This window comes from Girardinichthys multiradiatus, chromosome 10, assembly GCF_021462225.1.
Source record: "Girardinichthys multiradiatus isolate DD_20200921_A chromosome 10, DD_fGirMul_XY1, whole genome shotgun sequence".
NCBI classification, from domain to species: domain Eukaryota; kingdom Metazoa; phylum Chordata; class Actinopteri; order Cyprinodontiformes; family Goodeidae; genus Girardinichthys; species Girardinichthys multiradiatus.
Genome location: NC_061803.1, coordinates 8,181,258 through 8,207,208, shown reverse-complemented (window position 1 = coordinate 8,207,208; position 25,951 = coordinate 8,181,258). Strand labels below are relative to the sequence as shown.

Here is a 25,951-nt window from a genome sequence, read left to right as displayed (position 1 = left end):
AAATCAAGGTGCCAGAGTCTGGAGGAAGACTGGGGAGAAGGAAATGCCAGAAGTCCAGTGTCAAGTACCCACAGTCAGTGATGGTCTGGGGTGCCGTGTCAGCTGCTGGTATTGGTCCATTGTGTTTTATCAAGGGCAGGGTCAATGCAGCTAGCTATCAGGAGATTTTGGAGCACTTCATGCTTCCATCTGCTGAAAAGCTTTATGGAGATGAAGATTTCATTTTTCAGCACGACCTGGCACCTGCTCACAGTGCCAAAACCACTGGTAAATGGTTTACTGACCATGGTATCACTGTGCTCAATTGGCCTGCCAAATCTCCTGACCTGAACCCCATAGAGAATCTGTGGGATATTGTGAAGAGAACGTTGAGAGACTCAAGACCCAACACTCTGGATGAGCTAAAGGCCGCTATCAAAGCATCCTGGGCCTCCATAAGACCTCAGCAGTGCCACAGGCTGATTGCCTCCATGCCACGCCGCATTGAAGCAGTCATTTCTGCAAAAGGATTCCCGACCAAGTATTGAGTGCATAACTGTACATGATTATTTGAAGGTTGACGTTTTTTGTATTAAAAACACTTTTCTTTTATTGGTCGGATGAAATATACTAATTTTGTGAGATAGGAATTTTGGGTTTTCATGAGCTGTATGCCAAAATCATCCGTATTAAGACAATAAAAGACCTGAAATATGTCAGTTAGTGTGCAATGAATCTAAAATATATGAATGTTAAATTTTCATCATGACATTATGGAAAATAATGAACTTAATCACAATATGCTAATATTTTGAGAAGCACCTGTAATCAGGAAAAGCCAGGATAGTTTAAGTTAATTAAAGTTTGACTACAAATTCTTTAAGGTTAAAAAGATGCAAAACAAGCAAATACATTTCAAAACTATTTAAAAGTAAGCCAACTATAATGCAATTTGTTTTCCAGTTAGTTTAAACTTCAACTGAGGGATATATGCTTAGGAAGGAAGCCCAAGAGAGATTGTCGAGCAGAAAAGGCCCTCTAATTGTTATCCACAGTTGGCTCGACGGCTGTGGTGAGAACCGGCTTCCAATTTGGCACAAATAAGTGAGGAAAGCTACGCTACAATAACACTTTCCTTGTGGAGCATATTTGAAAAAGGAAGAGCAGCCTAAATGACAAAAATAAAAACTAACTTGTAAAATGCACTGGCCTAAGTGAGTGAATTGTTGATGATATTTATTATTTCTCTGATAGAGAGATATATGTTTAGTACAAATCTAAGACTTCAGAACAGGTCTGAATGAACTTCAGTTCAGAAGAGATTAATAATTTTCTTACAGCTGGTGAACATTTGCCAAACCAAACCAAAATATGTATCTTTTAAACTAGTTTAAAAGAAATGCTTCAGTTCATTTAATGTTAAATTGATTAACGCTTCATTCACTTGTAAATAATAAAAATGTATTTGCTTTGGTGGCAGATGGTACTACCACCTAGTATTCACATAGTTTTACCCCGGGTAGACTCTTGTGTGTGTAAAAGCTGTAAAAGAATTTAAGTACATTTAATAGCAGAAAACAATAAATCATGTAATTGTTTAAAAAAGGTTCCACAGTTATTAGCACTCCAAAGAACCCCAGTGAAATCAGTTTAACTGAAGTATTTGTACTTTATACTTTACTCTCTTAGCTTGATCCAAGTGTCTAGCAATTTTCAATAACTAATTCATGACTTACATGACAGGACACAGCAGTCTGTTTCTTTCAGCCCCACTTCAAAATGGGAAAGACAAGGTAACATGTAGTTCAAGTAAGGGAGATGTGTCTGATGCTCACTAAGAGTGAGCTTTTAGGTAACAAACATCCCAGGCGGGTCTGGTGTGAAATAAATGATGAGTACAGCCCCTCTTCGATCATCGTTTATAATTTACATGTGTTTATGACGCCTCATGATCACCCCCAAGGTCCCAACAGGGAACGGGAAGTTGAAAACATTAAGCCCCTATTCCACAACAGGATGTGGTATTAACCCGTAATCAGTATGAACAGTACAGGATTGTGGAGTCTGGCATAATACAAACCAGAGACAACTGCAGCAAGTATTCGGTCCATGGGTTCTCTCAGAACTGCGACAGCTAGTCATATTCCATGTCCTAATCTGGGAAATATGTCAATCAGCAGAATCTGACTATAACAGTAACAAGAAGGATGACTTTGCTTGTATTTAAAGCTCAAAATGGATTTAGAAAGCATAGATGATGATCACAACCACAGAGCTCCATCCAGGGGAAATCACCAAGGGGAAATACCTCACAGGTAAAGGCTGGGATTTGTAAGCCACGCCCCGTTGATTCAGTAATCGCAGCAACATTAGCTGAAAGCTCCCACGGCCTGGGTTCTAGGCGGGTTCCCATGCACAGTGAGCCAGGATGGAGGAGTGTTTGGACATTTATTGTGGCACTATGCTGTGAAAGGGTGTTGTATGGAAAAGTCCACTGTGAAGTGTTTCTATTCCTAAACCTTCTTAGAGTGCATGGCCTCATGGACTTTCAAAAATACTAATACATTTTAAAAGAAAATCTGTTTGATTCTGCCAGAAAACTCAATATGGGTCATCATTGGAATAATGATCCAAAATACACTGCTCAAATAAATAAAGGGAACACTCAAATAACGCATCCTAGATCTGAATGAATTAAATATTCTCATTGAATACTTTGTTCTGTACAAAGTTGAATGTGCTGACAACAAAATTACACAAAAATCATCAATGGAAATCAAATTTATTAACCAATGGAGGCCTGGATTTGGAGTCACACACAAAATTAAAGTGGAAAAACACACTACAGGCTGATCCAACTTTGATGTAATGTCCTTAAAACAAGTCAAAATGAGGCTCAGTATTGTGTGTGGCCTCCATGTGTCTGTATGACCTCCCTACAACGCCTGGGCATGCTCCTGATGAGACGGCAGATGGTCTCCTGAGGGATCTCCTCCCAGACCTGGACTAAAGCATCCACCAACTCCTGGACAGTCTGTGGTGCAACGTGACGTTGGTGGACGGAGCGAGACATGATGTCCCAGATGTGCTCAATCGGATTCAGGTCTGGGGAACGGGCGGGCCAGTCCATAGCTTCAATGTCTTCATCTTGCAGGAACTGCTGACACACTCCTGCCACATGAGGTCTAGCATTGTTCTGCATTAGGAGGAACCCAGGGCCAACCGCACCAGCATATGGTCTCACAAGGGGTCTGAGGATCTCATCTCGGTACCTAATGGCAGTCAGGCTACCTCTGGCGAGCACATGGAAGAAATGCCACCCCACACCATTACTCATCTAACCGTTTGTGCAGACACATGCGCATTTGTGGCCTGCTGGAGGTCATTTTGCAGGGCTCTGGCAGTGCTCTTCCTGTTCCTCCTTGCACAAAGGCGGAGGTAGTGGTCCTGCTGCTGGGTTGTTGCCCTCCTAAGGCCTCCTCCACATCTCCTGGTGTACTGGCCTGTCTCCTGGTAGCGCCTCCAGGCTCTGGACACTACGCTGACAGACACAGCAAACCTTCTTGCCACAGTTCGCATTGATGTGCCATCCTGGATAAGCTGCACTACCTGAGCCACCTGTGTGGGTTGTAGAGTCCGTCTCATGCTACCACGAGTGTGAAAGCACCACCAACATTCAAAAGTGTCCAAAACATCAGCCAGAAATCATAGGTACTGAGAAGTGGTCTGTGGTCCCCACCTGCAGAACCACTCCTTTATTGAGTGTCTTGATAATCGCCAAAGATTTCCCCCTGTTGTCTATTCAATTTGCACAACATGTGAAATTGATTGTCAATCAGTGTTGCTTCCTAAGTGGACATTTTGATTTCACAGAAGTTTGATTTACTTGGAGTTATATTGTGTTGTTTAAGTGTTCCCTTTATTTTTTTCAGCAGTGTATATGGCCAAATCAAAACAGGAATGGTTCATCAGACACAAAATCTACCTTGTTCTATGGCCTTGTCAGTCCACAAAATTAGGAAAGAATGTGTGTTTTTGTAATGTGTACTGGCCCCAAACCTGTACAGTTGTGATGATACGTTTCTGAACACTTATCAGAATCAGCTGTTGATACAGTTGATAAACATGATCGCAGCCAGCAGTCAGCACAGGCAGACGTATTTCTTGAGCTTGTTTATCTGAAGATCCTCAGTTTGGTCAGCGAAGTCATTAGTCAAAGTCAGTTTAATACAAACGGTACCAACTTTGGTTTGTTGTCAGTACACATATCAAAGCCGTCTCCAGGCTCTGTTAAAACAATAAATGAGTCCTCAGATATGTATCAGAATAAAGTGGATTTTTATTTCATAAAATCAAGTGTTCCCAACAAGACAACATTATTGACATATTGCACAACAAAACAAACAGCTGAATACTGACAAAAATCACAAAATGCATGACATTACTTTTTGTTTATTTCTCCTTTAAAAAAAAAGAAAATCTGGACAGATTTGTGGAGAAGTGCTGGAAAGGCAACTATGATATACTCTCTTATTCAATCCCTTTCTGCTTCAACTTCCTCTGCAGGCTCCTCTTTCTTCTCGCTGACAGCAGCTTCATTTTTTTCAGCATTTTCTGCTGCCTCTGCGTTGGACTTTGGCTTCTCTTCGCTCTTCTTGGGCTCGGGAAGAAGGATGATTTTCCCAATATTTTGACGATCGTGCATGCGCTTCATGGCTTCAGCCACCTGGGAATAAACAGAAGGTGTTTGAAACAGCAAGCATGCGTCATCCCAGAAGGTTTCCTCCTGGTACAATTTCCATCAAAGATAAACTTGTGCAGTCTTTGTACAGACATGCACTTTCATATCAACTGTAACAAGAGCCTGTTGCTGGTCCCATGATGATAATTTAAGGTTTTTGGAGACTTCTTTCAGCATCTTGCAGTCTGTTCTAAGTGCGAACTTGCTGGGAGGGTTAGACCTTGGCATGTTGGCAGATGTTTTTAATGTCCTCCACTTGTAGACAATTTCGAATTCTAGACTTCTTTAAATCTCCTACCAGACCCACAAGCTGCAGTATGAAGACCCCAGACAGCCCTTTTGGTGTTCAGTCTCACTTCAACAGTCAGCAGCACCAAACTAAATTTCTGAGGTTTGAACAAACGTGGACTGCACTGTTCTAATGATGTTCTAGCAATGTTCTAATGATGTGCACCGGATGCTATACAGGTGTGATTTTAGGCATTTCAACTGGGAACAAATATTGGGTCTACTAATGTATTCCTCACCAGGAATAATTTTTATTTAAATTACAGTTTACAGAACAATTTACTTCAGCAATGAAAGAAAATAAGTTTAGATTTTCCATTGCTTTCCTGTTAACATAGCTAGTGTTCCTATATGAATACAGGTCCTTCTCAAAATATTAGCATATTGTGATAAAGTTCATTATTTTCCATAATGTAATGATGAAAATTTAACATTCATATATTTTAGATTCATTAAACACTAACTGAAATATTTCAGGTCTTTTATTGTCTTAATACGGATGATTTTGGCATACAGCTCATGAAAACCCAAAATTCCTATCTCACAAAATTAGCATATTTCATCCGACCAATAAAAGAAAAGTGTTTTTAATACAAACAACGTCAACCTTCAAATAATCATGTACAGTTATGCACTCAATACTTGGTCGGGAATCCTTTGGCAGAAATGACTGCTTCAATGCGGCGTGGCATGGAGGCAATCAGCCTGTGGCACTGCTGAGGTCTTATGGAGGCCCAGGATGCTTCGATAGCGGCCTTTAGCTCATTCAGAGTGTTGGGTTTTGAGTCTCTCAACGTTCTCTTCACAATATCCCACAGATTCTCTATGGGGTTCAGGTCAGGAGAGTTGGCAGGCCAATTGAGCACAGTGATACCATGGTCAGTAAACCATTTACCAGTGGTTTTGGCACTGTGAGCAGGTGCCAGGTCGTGCTGAAAAATGAAATCTTCATCTCCATAAAGCTTTTCAGCAGATGGAAGCATGAAGTGCTCCAAAATCTCCTGATAGCTAGCTGCATTGACCCTGCCCTTGATAAAACACAGTGGACCAACACCAGCAGCTGACACGGCACCCCAGACCATCACTGACTGTGGGTACTTGACACTGGACTTCTGGCATTTTGGCATTTCCTTCTCCCCAGTCTTCCTCCAGACTCTGGCACCTTGATTTCCGAATGACATGCAGAATTTGCTTTCATCCGAAAAAAGTACTTTGGACCACTGAGCAACAGTCCAGTGCTGCTTCTCTGTAGCCCAGGTCAGGCGCTTCTGCCGCTGTTTCTGGTTCAAAGGTGGCTTGACTTGGGGAATGCGGCACCTGTAGCCCATTTCCTGCACACGCCTGTGCACGGTGGCTCTGGATGTTTCTACTCCAGACTCAGTCCACTGCTTCCGCAGGTCCCCCAAGGTCTGGAATCGGCCCTTCTCCACAATCTTCCTCAGGGTCCGGTCACCTCTTCTCGTTGTGCAGCGTTTTCTGCCACACTTTTTCCTTCCCACAGACTTCCCACTGAGGTGCCTTGATACAGCACTCTGGGAACAGCCTATTCGTTCAGACATTTCTTTCTGTGTCTTACCCTCTTGCTTGAGGGTGTCAATAGTGGCCTTCTGGACAGCAGTCAGGTCGGTAGTCTTACCCATGATTGGGGTTTTGAGTGATGAACCAGGCTGGGAGTTTTAAAGGCCTCAGGAATCTTTTGCAGGTGTTTAGAGTTAACTCGTTGATTCAGATGATTAGGTTCATAGCTCGTTTAGAGACCCTTTTAATGATATGCTAATTTTGTGAGATAGGAATTTTGGGTTTTCATGAGCTGTATGCCGAAATCATCCGTATTAAGACAATAAAAGACCTGAAATATTTCAGTTAGTGTGCAATGAATCTAAAATATATGAATGTTAAATTTTCATCATGACATTATGGAAAATAATGAACTTTATCACAATATGCTAATATTTTGAGAAGGACCTGTATTTCTCCAGACTAACCTCCTCAAAGTGGTAGCAGGAGTCAATTCGGGGCTTGATCTTCCCCTGCTGGTACAGCTCCAGCAGCTTAACGAGAGTTTTCTCAAAGAGCCCCTCATCATGGATGTAGCCCAGATGGAAGCCAGAGATGGCCTTGTTAGTCTGCATCAGTTTCAGGGTGTTGAGAGTGAGCTGGTTGTACCAGGTCTTCGCCATGGCCAGCAGGTTCTTCTTCTGGCCTGTCACACAGTTGGCTGCACCTGGATCCACAGAGAAAATAACCTAAAATGTAAATGCATGTTTCCCCATGTGACATTTTTGATGATTTATATCAAATGCGGTGTTTTACCGAAGACTATGAGCATGCCCAGAGGTTTAAGCAAACTGAAGCCTTTTTGACTGTCAGAACCACCAAGAGGGTCCAGGACAATATCCACTCCTACAGAGAAAAATGAACAAATAAAGGGGATAAATGTGAACAAAATGGTCAGAAAAACAATTAATGTTAGTGTCTATTTCAGAGCAGTAAAACTGTTTTCTTTTCTTACCCTTTGGGCTAATTTTGCGGATTTCAGTCACATAGTCTTTGGTGCGGTAGTCGATGGGGTGAGTAACACCGCCTTGGCTGATGGTCTCGTGTTTGGAAGCCGATGCAGTGCCAAAAATCGTCACATCCTGCACGGTCTGACACAGCTGGGTAACAGCAATACCCACACCACCTACAGATGTGCACACACAGATGAGTCTGGTACCATCAGGTGGGTGCTTTGCTTGAGGAAAGAAGCTTTTCAACCTCTGTGCGGTTTGAAACCAACAGCAACGTGATCATGAAACAATCCATCTGTTGTGGTTTCAAATGCACTCTGCTGATCGGACAGATTCTCTTATAAGGCTTCATTCTGACTCACTCCAGCCTGTTTGAATGAAATGCTGGACAAAACCTGCATACAAACCAGAAAGTTGGGCATTTTTTAAGAAAATAGCTAAATATTGTTTTTAGAAATATTTTCTGTAAGATTTAGGAATAAAACAACTTCTAAACTCTACATGTTTAAGACTAAAACTCAGAGCGTTAGAGATTCACTTTAACACAATATATAATCAAACACAGACAGCTGCAGAAAATCCTTAATCCCACAGCTATAACCATCTATGCTAACTTTTTGCAGAAACAAAGATAATGCCAGTTATTAAAACTGTGTTATTGGCATTTTATGTGACAGACCAACAAAAAGCGGTGCATAATTTAAGAGTGAAAGGAAAAGCATATGTGGTTTTTAAATTATCAGTAAAAGTAAAAATTTGAAAAGTGTATCATGCATTTGTATTTACCCTCCCCCACCTTAGTGAATCCATAGTAGTACACATTTAACTGCAAGTACAGCTGCAGGTCCTTTGGGGTATGTCACTACCAACTTTGCAGATCTAGAGACATAAATCTTAGCCCCTTCGTTTTTGCAAAACAGCTCAAACGAGGCCAGAGTGAATGAAGAGAGTCAGTAAACATTATTTTTCAAGTCTTGCCACAAATACACTGCTCAAAAAAATAAAGGGAACACTCAAATAACACACCCTAGATCTGAATGAATTAAATATTATCATTGAATACTTTGTTCTGTACAAAGTTGAATGTGCTGACAACAAAATCACACAAAAATCATCAATGGAAATCAACTTTATGAACCAATGGAGGCCTGGATTTGGAGTCACACACAAAATGAAAGTGGAACAGTCTGTGGTGCAACGTGACTTTGGTGGATGGAGCGAGACATGATGTCCCAGATGTGCTCAATTGGATTCAGGTCTGAGGAACGGGCGGGCCAGTCCATAGCTTCAATGTCTTCATCTTGCAGGAACTGCTGACACACTCCAGCCACATGAGGTCTAGCATTGTTCTGCATTAGGAGGAACCCAGGGCCAACCACACCAGCATATGGTCTCACAAGGGGTCTGAGGATCTCATCTCGGTACCTAATGGCAGTCAAGCTAACTCTGGCAAGCACATGGAGGGCCGCACGGCCCTTCAAAGAAATGCCACCCCACATCATTACTGACCCACTGCCAAACCAGTCATGCTGAAGGATGTTCCAGGCAGCAGATCGCTCTCCACGGTGTCTCCAGACTCTGTCACGTCTGTCACATGTGCTCAGGGTGAACCTGCTTTCATCTGTGAAGAGCACAGGGCGCCAGTGGCGAATTTGCCAATCCTGGTGTTCTCTGGCAAATGCCAAGCGTCCTGCATGGTGTTGGGCTGTGAGCACAACCCCCATTTGTGGACGTCAGGCCCTCATACCGTCCTCATGGAATTGGTTTCTAACCATTTGCGTCCTGCTGATTTCACAGAAGTTGATTTACTTGGAGTTATATTGTGTTGTTTAAGTGTTCCCTTTATTTTTTTCAGCAGTGTACTTAATTTTATTTTGGTTTGGACTTTGATTAGGCCATTCTAATACATGAATATGCTTTAATATAAATTTATTTGTAGTTAGGGCCATAGTGAAGTCTTGATGCATTGCCACCTATTTAACTTCATCCATGAATACTTTTGTTAACCATCGTAAATTAAACTAATACATATAAAAGTTTTATAATATAAGGCAGTCATATCAGTTTTTTCCCTATGACCCTCGCAGTGCATGCTATAATGTTACATTCAGTTCTCCTGAAGTTGGAGGTGTGATTTTGCCATCTGCTAAAACCTTGGCTAAGGGATAAACTGAAGCTAAAATAAGCGTTTCTATGGTAGCGTAGCCTTTAACAAGCCATCTGGGTGTGCAAGTTCACCTGTTATCCCTCTTGTCCTCTTCATCACCCTGGCCTTTTGCAGATTAATTATACAGGTCAGTTGCCAATCATCTTGTTGCTTAGAACTGTTAAATGGCCTTCAAGAGCGAGGATGTTGAAGGTCAGGTGACTGCAGCCATGACGGCAGAGAGGCTGGTAAAACTAACCCATATTTTGCTGTTACTTTAACGTTATGGTAAATGCCTTACTGAACTACATCAATCAAAAAGCTAGATATGATGTAAATACCACAATGAAGTTAACTTAATTATGCATACTTCTTGAAAAACTTCTAAAATTTTACATGGATGAATAACTAATTTTGTGGATTAGTGCAGGAATAAACTGATTATTTGCTAGCAATGAACAACAAAGATACCCAGCCCTGGGTCAAATGTATTTGTCAAGTTGGATTCTCATTTCATCCCAACTTCTTTCCATTTCATACTGGAGAATAAACCATTTTGTACCCATGTAATAAATAGTCGCACAGCAGTTTACTGCAGTTGGTAGTTAAGTATCAATTATGCATATTCATAATTATAAAAATCCTTAAATTTAACATCTAATTGAATTATATAATATTTTCTTTAAATTACACCCCATTTCCATTTAGTGTGGTTCTGACCCCAGATAGATGATAGATAACTTTAATGAGCAGAACACAGAAAATGACTATAAATCATGTCCCAACAGGTACAAAATGTCTTAGAGGTGGGTACAAAATGACCAAAGCTTTGTATAAAACGTCCAGTGGCAGTAAGCTCCTACTGGTACCCGAAAAACAGAATCTAACAGCGGTTCTCCAACAAAGTGCTCATTTCCTGCCCCGTTTTGCAAGCAGGAAGTGTTGTTGTTGAGTTTTAAAGAACATACCGCCAACTAGTGGCCTGGTGAGGGAATTACACCATTTTTACATCTCAACTGTTGCTATGTCAATGGAGATTGTAATAAAACATTGTCATGTAGATGTGTTAAGAGAAATGAATCGCTGTCTTGTAAACAGATAAAGATAATTAAAACAATTTGGCGGCAGTTAAATCCAGCTGCTTCACTCCAAAATGCTGTTTGATCTCCTAACATCTAAAAAAAGATTTTACTTCAGTAAAATCAACTAGACATTCAATTTTGTTTGCTAAGACAATTTTAATAAAAGGACAATTAAATTACGCGCTAAGATAAGCTATGATAAACTGAGGTAGGCTATGCTAAAGACGTATTTCATCATTGTTCTCATCCAACTTATATTACTGTAATACATCAGAGGCATTAGTTTAACACTTCTCTACACATTCAAACCACTGAGATTATAAATATCTGCGTGTTTTTTTAATGCCACATGCTGCCAAAGCAACCAAGACTGATAATGATCCATGCTGCCCTTTAATGAATACGTGGTTGGGAGATCATAGCAACACACACACACACACACACATTACAACCTCAAATCTGACCCGCATTCTCCAGGGGGATGGCTTTTCTCTGCAATACTGCAGAGTACACAAAGAAGTAATTAGATACCCAAGTGTGCTTGGGGAATTTATTTTGCCTTGGAGATCGGTGGAAACGTTCATCTAGACTGACAAATAACTCATAGCAGGGACACTTTTCCTGTGATGAAACTTTAAGGACGTCACTGATCAATTTAAAGGACATTTTTAATTCTTTTGAAATTGAGTTCTTCATTTTCTAAACTAAAAAAAAAATACACTAAGGCTAAAGTAAAAATTATTTTCCTAGTTAACAGACTATTTATGTGGGATTATATTAAACACAAAGCTGGGTCTAAATAATTTGCAAGCCAATTCTTTAGATGACGGATAAAAACATAGTTGAAAATGTGTGGGTGACGGTACAGAGATTGAAGAAACCCAATCGACATGGCGAGATAATTAATTAAAGCCAGATTATAGATAATTATGGTTTAATTAGTGGTGATTATACATTTTTGTAGACATCAGATATCAGGGGTGTACATACCCTTTCTAAAATGCCAAGGTTATGTGGTGCAAAAGATTTTTACTTTTTTTTACCTTTAATGTTACACATTTTCTGTATAATGTTCAATAGGTGCAATAACAGGGTTGTAAAAGTATTAACTCTCCTAAACTGGTACTTTGTCAAACCAGTTTTTAACTGAATTTCAGAATAATGTTTCTTAGACTAATGTGATGTTATTCCGAGAATCCAACACCTTGGCCTTGAAATATTTGCCCATGCTACCTTGCTAAAGTCCAAATCTGCCCTTTGTGAGAACATCTTCTACCCAACAGATGTTCTGTCAGATTTAGTTTGTCTGCTAGAAAGCAGACACAGCTGGTTTTAGGTCAAAAGCAACTGATATTTTAGCGGTTAATTATTTCATCCACTTTGACAAAACAGCAGCCCCACAGGAGGATGCTTTCACCACCACGTTTAACCTTGGATATTGTTTTTTTTTTTTTTTTTTTTAATGAGAGGCGCTGTTGTTTCTGTGCCAAACATGCCATTGTAATGTGTCCCCTAAAGGATAAGTCTGGTTTCAGCAGACCATAACACGCTCTTCTATAAGGCTTTAGCAGATTTTGACCAGGCCTGAGTGCTTTCTTTGGAAGATATGGCTTCTGTCTTTTAACTCTGCTCCTTATTCCAAACATTTGGTAGAAAGCAGAATATTGTTGTCACCTGCAGAACACATCTAATTAGCAAAAGCTTCTGCAGTTCCTTTAGTGTTGATGTTAGTCTCCAAGTAGCCTTATTTATTTTGAAGACAAGTCACTTTTGTCCAATATTTTTACCAGTTTTATTGACTGTCTTTGCTGTTCGATGGTATATATAAAAGGCTGTGGATTTTATTTCCCTGACCTTTCTCCTGACTGACAACTTTGCTCAATAAGATGATTATAATTCTATGCAACATCTCTGCAAATGTAGTTAAATGATGCAAATATCAGGAAAATCCTTGGAAGATCTTTAGCCTGACCTGCCGATTCTAATTTTGGCCAAGATTGATTTTTTTTTATGCTTGACACTGTCAGGTGTTATAAGGTCACAATACACCTTCAATTTTCCAGTTTTATTTTATTGAAAAACATTGAACAATACCCATGAAACAATACAAAATTGTTTTAACTGCACATGGTAAGGCTCTCAAATATAAATGAAAAGTTTAGAGCATTGCAGTTCGTTTAGTCTTTCGTTTTTCACATTTTAAAAAGAAACAAAACTTGCACAATAGGTTAGACAAGTAGATAAGATCGGTGGATAAGATCAGTTTCACATGCAAGTATCGGCAGATCAACGATCTCTCAAAAGTATGGAAATTGGGCCAGTCAATCGATCGGTGCACCCCTAATTAGGTATGTAGAAAAGTAAACTGAAAACTGAAATTCAATTACATGGTGCTTCAACGAATTATGTGAAGACTCATGCAGCCAGGTTATTTCGCCCATTTCTTTTTTTTTTTTTTTTTTTCCCTCATTATTTATTCTGTTTTTATTGAACTGTACAGATAAAATGTCATTAAAAGTTGGAAAATTTTTTGAAATGATTTACCAAGGTCTCATTTATATAAATCACAAAAACCTGGCACTTTCTGGCAATTTACCCGAGGTGTGTATATGTTGAAGATCTAATGTATCACACTGATCACTACTGTACTATGTTGTGTAGAAAGTCATAATTTTGCAATAATGAGCAAAGAGCTGTAAATTTAAAACTCAAGTCCTTAATCAGTTATTTAGCCCATGTTACAAAATCAGACTTCAACATGAGCAAAAACAAACACATTTTAGGTGAAAGTGAATTTGTGACTATATTTGGAAATGTAACTTTATGTAGCAAGTATTACTGTGACAACATCAACTTTCAATAAAAATAATTCCTCTTTTTTCTGATATTAAGTTAAATCAATAAATTGTCAAATATAACTGAAAGCATACAACAAGTTTTTTTTGGGGGATCTTTAGATTAGTGTGAAAAATTGTTGCATTAGAAAATTATTAAATAGGTGCAACAATTTGACCTGAAGATAAAATTATTGAAATATTTAAGTGTATGAAAAAAGATTTTCTGTGTTTCTTACCAGCAGCCATGTGAATGAGGACGCTTTTTCCTGGCCTGAGATTGGCCATCTCAAACAGCATCATGTAGGCCGTCATGTAGTTAACAGGAAGAGCAGCAGCTTCCTCAAAGCTCATCGCTTCTGGAATGGGAAAAGTGCGGTTGGCAGGCACGACCGCCAGTTCCTGCCACATGCCGTGGCGGTTCATGGCGATGACGCGATCTCCTACCTGAGTAAACAGAAAGCGGGAGACAAAGGAGAAGGAAAAGGTAACTCTGGTAATCTGTGGCTGTCAAGCTCAACTGGAAGTAGCCCACAATTAGTAATCATCTTAACTACCAGATACCTTTTACAGGCCATAATACCCAGGATTTATCGCCCCCTTTCAACATAATGAAGATACATGATGTTCTTTCTTCTCAAAAAAAAACCAAAACATTATGATGCCAACCACTGCAAGTTTCTACAGTGAGTCTACTTAAAAAAAAAAGAGTTGCCCATTACATATTTCTTCTGTTTTTGCAACTTTGTCATGCTTAAGCATTTCAGATAACACAAATTTTAATATCAGTCACAGCCAACCTGAGAAAATAATTTCTAATGGTTTCATTTTCTCAGGTAAAAATAAGATAATACAGTCCTTTGTAAAAAGGTAGTTACACCCTAAACCTGATAACTGGTTGTGCCACTATTGGCAGCAACAACTGAAATTAAGAATTGGCAATAACTGGCAATGAATGTTTGTCAACCCAATGGAGTTTTAGCTAAACCTTCTTTGCAGAATGATTTTACTTCAAAGACATTGGAGGGTTGAACAGACTGTTTAAAGGTGAGGAAATAACAGCTATGCTCTTTTTCTGAAATGCTGTGATAGTTTTACACCAGATGAAATGAGATGCAAACACCTTGTCTCGTCAATTCACAGAATATTTTCCTAAAAGTCTTTAGGAGCGGGCGCAGTACGCGGTAGAGCGTGTGACCCATATATGGAGGCCTCAGTCCTCGATGCAGCCGTCCTGGGTTCGAGGCCTGACCCTGAAGACCTATGCTGCATGCCATTCCCCTCTCTCCAACCCACTTCATGCCTGCCTACTTTTGTTTTTTTGGCAATGTGAGACCAGCCTTTGTGCTTTATTTGATTGGCAGTGATTCTCTGCTGGAGGTTTCTTGATATTAAAAAGAGTGGCTCCTCTTCACCGTTACCACAAGCTTGTTCAGGTGGGGAGAATAACTGCAGGTTCAACAACTTTGCAATCAGCTGGCCATTCTCAAATGGATAACTTTTTGTCAGTTGGGCATAAAATGGCCTTGACTGTTATGCACCGAATTTAATTCTGTACAGCTGTATATGAAACAGATTTATGCTTTGAGAAGACATTTATTCTGAATTGTTGAAAGACTTGAAGCCAGCTGTATGTGTTGGATCTTTTGAGAACCAAAAACTGGGCTTTTGCAAAATGTTGATGCTCTGCAGGCTGCAAAATAAAGAAAAAACTTGTCTTATAATAGCCTCATAGTCAGGGAAAAGGAAGAAAACAGCAAAGGCCACAGGAAAAGTGTGATCTGATTATGAATGCTGCACTGCTTCCTCTTCGACAGTTTTAGGAGCTGAGTGACTCACTCACTTCCTGCAAAGCACAACTCATGACATTAGACAGATCTCGCAAAGACTTATGCAGACAAAGGAAAAACCACTCGCACATAAACACCTCTTGCATGTGTCATGACTCAACCCGATCCACCTTTCTTCAATTACGGCACATGTTTTGCCTTTCACCTGAGAGGGCACCCCTGTTTTTGATCTGATCCAGCACCTAAATGCTGGAATTTGTGACATACTTTTTGAAACAGCATGATTGTCCCTTTGAGAAAGAGCAGAGATAAGTTCCTGAAAAGAAGATATGAACTCAAGTAACTGGAGGGATGTTAAAAGCAGGATAGCAAAAACATGTCTTGACAGGATTTTATATTGCTAGGCGTATCATCACCCCAACCAACCGGACAAACTTCTTCTCAATGCCAAACATCCGAACATATTGAATAAATAGACATCAACCAAATATTCTTGACACAATGAATAAAAAGAAGAAATCAAAAGTTTAGCAGATTAGATATAAGTGCAAAAAGAGACACTTCTATCAGCCTTATACTGCGTCGATAGCAGAAAAAGTTCCTCCAAGTGGTCAGATACATTGCTGGCATACAGAATTAGCATGCATGGCACTTAAAATATTATATTCTACCACATATTGCATTTGAGCACTCTTGTTATTCTGATATCACAAAGATTTATACCGCAATGATGACTGTGATTTAATGTTTTGCATCTCAGACAGAAATATACAATCGAATCAATTCAACCATGCAGATAGAATCAAATTTAATTGCATGCATTCCAATTAATTACAATCTGATGGAGATGAATTCAGTTTGTAATTCTAACTGCTGAAGATTTTCTTTCTATGGAAAACCCAGGTGATTGCATCAAGTTGCTGATTTTACAGTGATACTTCATGCTGAGCGAGCAAGTGGCCACAGCAGAAAGAAGGAAGAAATAGGTGGGGATGAAATGGGTGGTACAAACTGGATAAAGGGGCGAATTGACTTGGAGCTAAAGGAAAACTAGATACTCACCCTCAGGGTCTAAACTGGTGCTGCAAAACATTGAGAGTGAATGTTGTGGACATTTACATTTTCATATGTGATGTATGTGGCTTAAGATGCCTTAAGATGGTTGAAGTAGGTGAGAAAGATGTTCATAGGTCATTTTTCTCCAAGTCAAGTCACATGTTGAAATCTGGTCGTGGACCGCTAGAAAACTTCCAGAGGGCCGCAAATGGCCCCCAGACCACACTTTGGAAATGTCTGCTTTAACCAAATGAGGATTATTAAAACTCATAATAAAATCCTACAATAGTTTTCTTTAATGCAAATTATTGAAATTTCTCCCCTATTGCCTCAAACTGATTCTATTGAAAATCATATGGAGGAGTAACAAATGTGCTTCTTGTATGTTGCATTATGCATATCATTTTTATCCCATATTGTTTAAGTTCTATCTTCAAAGTTAACTCCTAATTGTCAGCGAAGAACCACATCACAAACACAATTTAACATATAAATTAATAAGTATATATTTCAGAGAGTCAAGTCTAGATGTGTAGTGTAATTATTGATCGTTGCAGGAGAATAATCAACAATCAAGTAAGAGCTTTAAAAGGATCCAGCATACCACATTCAGTCTGTCTGGTTCCCAAGTGTTTTATGAAACGACCACACCCTGCAGTCCTTATCTGGAGACACTGTCCTCCAAATCCTGCTCCGTCTCTCTCCAAAAACACTTTGGCATCCTTTTATGTTATTGTCTGCAGCTCTTTGCTCTCATGCTGCAGGCGCACCCAAAATCTTACCCTAAATGTAACCAAACAGCCCATAGCGGTACCTAATTTTCTTCAAATCTTCAGGGTGGATAAGTTTCAAATTTTTAGCCCCAACTCTTTTGGGAGTTCTGACTGCTTCCTGTGCTTCCTTTTGAGGTTTCTGCCCTAAAATGCACAGCAGTGTTTATAGGAATCCTACTCTACGAAAGTGGAGGGGGAAACTTGGCAAAAGGAATGAGAGGAAGAGTGTAGTAAGAGGAGGAGGAGGGGGGATTCTTTGACAGCGAGGGATAATGAGCAGCTTTGGTAAAACTTAGATAACAAGCATGTCAAGCATGTTAAAGCTCTCAAACGACCTATGTTATGCAAGTATAGGAAAAACATTTCTCAAATAAGAAGCACTGTTAGTATAACCCAGTCCTACATGCTGTCAAGAATGAATAATCATTTGGGTGGCATGTATTATCTTTCCAAATCCTTCTTTGGACAGTAAACAATATTGATGGTATTTCCACCTTCCAAACCTGTTCTTACACCAAGGTATAATGCTGAAATGGAGTTGTTACTACAAATCAGTATCTTACCTTACTTCCAGTAGACAACGGCCAGAGAAACCTCAATTTAGGTTAACAGGAAGAAAAGCTCAGAGTAAGGTTGCATAGAAATATATATTTCAATATAACTAATACTAAAAAAGAACATATATATATTTTGTATTGTGTCTAAATAAACAAACATTAATTTTCATCTTACTGAGTTGGCACAAAACTTTGCACAGCAGCACTGCAGACACTCTTATGCAAGCAGTGTCTACTAGGTATAGCTAGAAAGTCGGTTAGCGCTTCAGAATTGGTGAAACTTCCTAAAGACCGACACTATGATGGAAGGACTTTAAAAAGGTCAATAAGACTCTACAACAGTGCATTATTAATGGCCAACACTATCTTTTTAAATATTAGCAACTTGCTGCTAGACCAACCATGGCTCCATCCCCCCGTGTGAACGAACCAGCACAAGGTCAGCGCAAGGTCGGCCAACCTTATCGGGAAAGAGACGGCCAAAACTACAAAGGTTCAAAATGATGAAGGGGCAAACTATTTACTGGTGTTGCATTTTTTAAGGAAAAAAATACTGTCACATCGTTATTGAATGTACTATTTATATAGGAGGAACTTGTTTTGCTATGTAAAATTAGTATTGGAAAAAGAAACATGTTATCAGGCTGGAGTGTCTTTTAAAAACCTTTTATAAAAGGCAGTGACGTAAAATACCAATACAGCAGTACATTTTGTTAGCTTACTCCATCTTCGGTATAAAGAGCCACAGATTTCTATATAAATAAGCACTAAAGGCAAATGTCACAGTTCTGTAAAATTTCATAAGGTATTTTTTGCATGTATTTTAAAACAGGAATCACTTTGACATAATTGGTGTCTTTTTAATATGTATGGCACCCTGGTCCTGTATGTTGTTTTAAAATGCTTTATAAATAAAGCTGGATCAGATTGGATGGTTGAGGTCTGCTTCTGTCGTGTTTCGGCTCTTGCGCGCGGTTTTCTTTTTTCTGCTTCACCATTGTCAAGTTGCAAAAAGAGTTACTGAATCCAAGTAGAAAATATCTGAGCAGAATCCTGATGTAAAAAATCTGAACTTTCCCTTTAATTTTATTATTTTAAATATAACAAAAAATTTATGTATTTTAGATTCTGAAGTTGCAAAGATGTTTGTTTACATACAGAAACCAGAGAATGAACTCAATAATTATTGCTTACAATAATGATGATTTTGGAAATCATCATTATTGTAAGCATGTGAATTCATTTTCTGGTTTCTGTATGTCAACAAACATCTTTGCAACTTCAGAATCTAAAATACATTAATTTTTAGTTAGATTTAAAATAATAAAATTAAAATATTGCAACTAATAACCATTGGGGGGCAGATTATTTAATTACCATTGAATCCCTGTCAAAAAAAGATTTGACATTTTCATGTGTCCTCATCTGAGCGCAAAACTATACAGTACTTTAGATTACTACAGTTTTTCTACAGAGGGATTTAACAGTTTATAAGTCCTCACAGCTTTGAATAGGAAGGAGGACACTGGGAAATGTGTTTGCAGTGTTAGACTTCACCATTACACAACAATAAACCCTGCATATTGAGCCTTTAAGAATGATTTAAACTGTCTGTGAAGGCAGTGGGAAGTCTCTGGACCTCCATGCAGGCCATCTCTGCAAGTCTAGATTCTTTAAATGATTTTTTAGAACATCACTGACATTGCAACTGTCGATCTTCGAGGGAATGTGTCAGCAAGAATAAATCTAAATTTGGCCTACAAACAAGAAGTGAAATCTTCCTCTGAGCAGATGCATTTCATGTATTGACACCTAACTAAGTGTACCAACATTTCCGCAAAAAGCTGACATTTAGAATAGTTTCGTCCAACAATTCAGCATCTACAATTTGCTAGCATTAAAAAGCCTCTTGGATGTCTGTCATTTTGCAGTGGCTTCGAAAAGTTTTTTACATTTTGTTGCCTTTGTAACGCAAACTTTATTGTATGTTAATGGGATTTTATGTGCTAGACCAACACAAAGTTGTGCTAATTCTGAAGTAGAAAGAAAATAATGGATAAAATGCTACTCTAATACCACCTAAATAAAATCTTGTTTAGCCAACTGCCTTCAGAACTTACCTAATTAGTAAATAGAGTCAACCTGTGTGTAATTTAATGTCGGTATAAACCAGCTGTTCTGTGAAAGCCTCAGAAGTTTGTGAAAGAAGATTATTTAACAAACAACATGAAGACCTAGGAACACACAGGTCAGGGATAAAGTTGTGGAGATGTTGAATGGAGGGTGAGGTTAGAAAACAACAGAGCATTAATCAGAGAAGCCACCAGGAGGCCCATGGTAACTCTGGAGGAGCTGCAGAGCTCAGCTGGGGGAATCTGTTGACTGTTGTCAACTATTAGTCATGCCCTCCACAAATCTAACCTTTACAAACTGGTGGCAAGATTTTTGAATTTTTGAAAGAAAGCCAAAAGTTTTCCCCTCTCAACTTTGCCATAAGCAATGCAGCGCACACAACAAACATGGAGAGGAAGGTAAAACTGAACTTTTGGACCTACATACAAAATGACGTGTGGCAAAAAACTAACACTGCACATCACCCTGAAACAAACTGTCAACACCGTGAAAAACTGTGGTAGATTAGATGTACAATGCAGTCTCTGAAAGTGCAGAGTCGGTGGAGACATAACTCCACAAGACTCGCAGCTGCAACAGTAGCGAAATCTGGTTCTGCAAAGTACTGACTTTCTGACTTTTATTTTTTACTACTTTGTGTTGCTCTATCACATAATCCTCTCATAAAAACATTGAAGATTGTGGTTGTAAAAAATAATATATATATATATATATATATGGTTTACCTTGTAAACCAATAACTCAATTAAATAATGTGAACACTTTCTGTTTTCCCATATATAAAAACTTAGAACATAAGCTAAAGACCAGCATTGCACAGAGCTTTGATTGCTCCCTGTGAAACCAAATTAATCAAAGCCACCAGAGAGAAAAAACCCCTGAACTTTTGCAAAAGCTGCAACTAGCAGGCATGGAGGTTAACTGGCATGAGTCACTCTGCTTTTATCTTCAGTAAGGTATCATAAAAAACAAGAAGCATGCATGTGTTAATAGTAAAACCACTCACCTGTGGATCCCTATAAATGGACACCTCTGAGGAAAAGGTGCCACATCTGTGCAAATACTTTATTTAGATGAATATACGTGATAAATTACAGAGAAGCCACCAATCAGTCACAGAGATTTTGGTCAATTTTCACTTATCAGCAAGTCAAACGCTAAAAAAATTGTTTTATCTCATTTACTTTGGTGTGCTGTTCTGGTTTAATGTGTCTGATAAAGACTGTGGGCATAGGTTTTGATGCATAAATGGGGATAATCTTGGAAATCCTTAATTGTCTGCTGGCTTCAAAGCCACAACCCTCCAGGTGATAGTCATTAGAAAAAGAAAATGTGCATCAGCAGGTTGGATGTCAAAGATGACCTGAAGTCAGTACCTTCCTAGTTAATAACTGATCTGTTGTTTTCATTTTGGCCCTCAATATGTGGAAAGGTGTTTTCATAAGAGAAGGTGGAAAATGAGCCACTCCTGTTGTGAGGGAGGGGGACAAAAAGCTTCAAGGACAAACTGCAAACCAGACAGTGGCAGTTTTCATAATGGTACAGAATGCAGGAAGAGCTTCATCCCCCAAAAGAAAATATAAAAACACATAATATTGTTAAGTCACTTTAATACATGGTCCGCTCAGGACTTACCTGCAAAACAAGATCCATTAAATACAGAATGCAACAATGATCAGACATGGGTAATATATAAAAAGGGATGCCAGGTAAATTCTGCTTAGGACCCCATAGATTCTTGGACCGGCTCTGCGTGTGGGTATGTGAAGCATTCACAGTTAACTCACTTTTCTGTCGGTCACATCCTCCGCCACGGCCTCGATGACCCCGGAGCCCTCCATTCCAAGCGTGATGGGCGGGGACGGCAGCAGGTCGTACAGACCCTGCTTCCCCAGCAGCTCGGCAAAGTTCAGCCCGCACGCCTTGACCCGAACCAGGACTTCTCCGGCCTTCAGCTGCGACTTGTTCATGCTCTTCACCTGCAGCTTGATCTTCTCGTAGCCTCCATATCCCGTCAGGACCAGAGCCCGATAGGAGATGGTCTTCTCCTCCTCGGCTGCTGCGGGCCTGTTGCTGCCCGACTCCGGCGTGGCTTCTGCGGGAGCAGGGGCGGCAGCTGGTGGTGGTTCGTCGGGCTTCTTCACCTGCTCCGGTTCTTGCTGCTGAGTTGGAGCCTCTTCACCAGACATGATGACTACTTTTAAGAAGCTTTCTGAAGATTTTCAATTCGTGCGTGTTTGCTGGAGTCCGTAGGCCCAATAGGCAGCAACGAGAAAATATAAGAAAACTATATTTGATTTAAAAAGCTTTCATAAATGAGATGCTCCTTACAAATCACAAGCTTGTTTGTGAAAATGACCACTCCTCTCTGGTTCCCTGTGTGAGCTCCACTCAACAAGTGGTTAAAATACACAGGGAGGCAATTAAAAAAAAAAGTGATTCCGGTGAGTACTTTCACAATAAAACTCTTAAACGGCAGCTGGCGTTTTTTTTTTTAAGGCACGCAGCAGTAAAGGGTCGGAGGAGAGCCAAGTGAAAAATGGTGTCAAACGTTTGTGCCGGTTTCATTCCCATGGGAATCATGCTGAATAAATGACAGGCCAGCATCTAGGCAAACAGCTGAACTTTGCCCTTGTACACATGCATACAAGCATGTTTGATGGCCTTTAGTGACCCCGGATCATTTTTATTATCCGGGGTCACTATAGGGGGGTCGGGTCTCAACTAATGGCTGAGAACTTTAGGTGATCTCCTTTAGGAGATCCTAATGGCAAGCTAGTTTTTTTGTTTTTGTTTTTAGTATAAAATCACTTAAAAGCAGACTTCTTCGGTGCCTCCTGATCAAAGTTACATATATAGGTGGACAATGATTTATTTCACATTTTGTTTTCTATTTATCTAATCAGTTTAATTCTATTTTTCTCTCATTGCAATAATGTTAGTTTTTGTTTTTATTTTTAATGTACTGCCGCACTGTTTTTCAAAGGAATTTAAAAGCATGTGAAATCAGTACCTAAAATATACGAAAGCAGTTCACCACCAGAAGAGAGATTTTTTTACTCGTGATTTACTTGTTGAGTGTCAGATTTTCATTGTAAAATGATCTATAGCCATTTTCTTCAAGCGTTTCAAATATGGGCAAATTATCAGGTTAGAAAAACGAGTTCCATGTAAAAAAAAATATTATTTTGAAAGATGAGTTTGACTTCCGGCGTTATACTTTCTCTCCCTGACTTGACAGAGCTTTGAAAAACTGGCAGATCAGTTATGTTGGATATCAAACAACAGGGATGTGAGGCAGAGAGCTACAAAGCCCGGACACTGGACTCCTGCTGCGAGAAGCAGGATTTCCCCCTCCATCTGGAATACCCAGTCAGTTAAAATGAATGCATACTGAAGTGAACTTGCAGATTATACTTCCTTACAGTCACAGTGACTTGTTGAGCTATAAAGCACTTATCCACCCACAGTTTGTGCACACACATCCTGCATTCAGAGCAGCTCTCACATCTCATACTGCTGACTGAATGAGGCTGACAGGAAGTGGTGACAAACACATACAGTGGGGAGAAGAAGTATATGATACCCATCTTTCAGGGTTTCCCATATGCCAAGCATGTAGAAATCTTTAATTTTTATCATAGGTACTCTTCGACTATCAGTGACGGAATCTGAAACAAAAATCTAGAAAATGACCGTGTGTGATTTTTAAGGAATTTACATAAGTATTTGTCACCTAACAACCAGAATCCCAGCTCTCACAGGCCTGTTAGTTCTTCTTTAAGAAGCCCTCCTGTTCTCCACTCATTACCTGTATTAACTGCACCTGTTTGAACTTATCTGTATCAAAGACACCTGTCCACACACTCAATGAAACAAACTCCAACCTCTCCACAATGGCCAAGACCAGAGAGCTGTGTGAGGACATCAGGGATAAAATAGTAGACCTGCAAAAGGCAGGGATGGGCTACGGGAAAATAGCCAAGCAGCTTGGTGAGAAGGCCACAACTGTTGGCACAATTATAAGAAAATGGAAGAAGTTCAAGGTGATGGTCAATCTCCCTCGGTTGGGTGCCTCGTGCAAGATCTCATCTCGTGAGGCATCAGTGATCATGAGGAAGGTGAGGGATCAGCCCAGAACTACACGACAGGACCTAGTCGATGACCTGAAGAAAGCTGGGACCACAGTCTCAAAGATTATTAGTAACACACTACACCTCCATGGATTAGAATCCTGCAGCACACACAAGGTCCACCTGCTCAAGCCAGCACATGTCCAGGCCCATCTGAAGTTTGCCAGTGACCATCTATGGTCCAGAGGAGGAATGGGAGAAGGTCATGTGGTCTGATGAGACAAAGATAGATCTTTTTGGTCTAAACTCCACTCGCCATGTTTGGAGGAAGAAGAAGGATGAGTACAACCCCAAGAACACCATCCCTACCGTGAAGAATGGAGATAGAAACATCATTCTTTGGGGATGCATTTCCGCAGAGGGGACAGGACGACTGCACCGTATTGAGGGGAGGATGGATGGGGCCATGCATCAGGAGATCTTAGTGAATAGAGGATGGGTCATGGCTGGGTCTTCCAGCATGACAACGACCCGAAGCACACAGCTAGGGCAACTAAGGAGTGGCTCCGTAAGAAGCATCTCAAGGTCCTGGAGTGGCCAAGCTAGTCTCCAGACCTGAACCCAATCTAAAACCTTTGGAGGGAGCTGAAAGTCCAGCAACAGCCTTGAAACCTGAGGGATCTGGAGAAGATCTGTATGGAGGAGTGGTCCAAAATTCCTGCTGCAGTGTGTGTAAACCTCAACAAGAACTACAGGAAACATTTTATATCTGTAATTGCAATCAAAGGTTTCTGTACCAAATATTAAGTTTTGTTTCTCTGTTGTATCAAATACTTATGTCTGCTACCCCCGTGATTTTTTATACAGGTACTGGCGACCTGTCCAGGGTGACCCCGCCTCTCGCCCATACACTGCTGGAGATAGGTACCAGCTTCCCCGCGACCCACTATGGAATAAGCGGTAGAAAATGACTGACTGATGACTGATTATTATGTAAGTGTATAAAGAATAACCATTCACTGTTTGATTGTTGTGTTTGAGCTTGGTTTGTTCACAAAGACACTTTAGGCAATAATAAACAATTATCTATGGTTGCTTTTAAGCTCAGTCAAATAAACTTGGCTCCATCTTCCACATCCCACCAAATCTGTATTGAAATAAAGTCAGGGGTGGTCGTAACATGACGAGGGGCCCCAAATCAAATTCTGCCTAAGGCCCTAGACAACCTTGGACCCGCCCTGTGTATTTACTTTTGAGGGCCATTGTATTTTCTGCAAGACTTTACCTGATTATAACAAACTTCCTTCACCAAATGTTGTACATTGTTTTAAAACACAGAATGCAGTTACTATATCAGTTGTTTTTGGATTTACAGATAAGATGGAAATTGTGATAATTTATAGACTGTTAAAACATTTGAACAAGCATATTAATAGCTTATATGATACAATTTGCAAAGGAACCCCAACTATAAATAGAAAAGATGATTTTCCAGCATTTTTTTATACAAATACACGATCCCTGGGTTTTAAACTATAAATAAAATGGTCAAGTTGCTGTATTAAATTAATTGTTGCTTTTTGGCCACAAGAGAGCGCTAAAAGCTCACCCACAGTTAAGATATTCTGAGCCACACAATTCTGATAGTATCACTGGCAAAGGCTCAAAGTAGTTCACAGAGCAGCTAAATCACATCCTTTAATTACACAACATTGTCAACAACCCGCGTTTTGTGCAATTTAGTCAACTTAGATATACACCAATTGAAAAGAATGTCATTAACTCCCCATTTTCATTTTCAATATGTATGAGAAAAGTGTTTTTATTTTATTCATTACCGTCTTACATCTTACCCCTTTTATTGACTTGCACTTACAAACAGAATAGTTGTGTAAACTGATGAAAATCATAGATCAGGTCAGCAAAAATCAGTCGGGGAAAGACAGGAAGTGCAGAAACTCTCTCTTAAAATTAGCAAATTGCTGAACA

General features: G+C 39.7%; 1 protein-coding gene across 1 annotated transcript; it reads right to left on the bottom strand.

Annotated features, from left to right (window-relative positions):
* Positions 1 to 4,300: 4,300 nt before the first annotated feature.
* Positions 4,301 to 22,263, bottom strand: LOC124875757 (synaptic vesicle membrane protein VAT-1 homolog). Its single transcript, XM_047378147.1, has 6 exons — positions 21,677 to 22,263; positions 13,820 to 14,027; positions 7,521 to 7,691; positions 7,322 to 7,411; positions 6,994 to 7,232; positions 4,301 to 4,705 (listed from the first exon to the last, which is right to left on the bottom strand). Exons 1-6 carry the CDS (start codon positions 22,076 to 22,078, stop codon positions 4,514 to 4,516), a joined length of 1,302 nt encoding a protein of 433 aa, XP_047234103.1. The 5' UTR covers positions 22,079 to 22,263; the 3' UTR covers positions 4,301 to 4,513.
* Positions 22,264 to 25,951: the final 3,688 nt, after the last annotated feature.

What these genes read in the sequence shown, in the direction of transcription:
- LOC124875757 (XM_047378147.1), bottom strand. Translation starts at nt 22,078, where the DNA reads ATGTCTGGTGAAGAGGCTCCAACTCAGCAGCAAGAACCGGAGCAGGTG. An exon ending in AGGATGTGACCGACAGAAAA is followed by an intron (nt 14,028 to 21,676) that starts GTGAGTTAACTG and finishes CTGTTTACTCAG; the next exon opens with GTAGGAGATCGCGTCATCGC. An exon ending in GGGCATGCTCATAGTCTTCG is followed by an intron (nt 7,233 to 7,321) that starts GTAAAACACCGC and finishes CTGTGGATCCAG; the next exon opens with GTGCAGCCAACTGTGTGACA.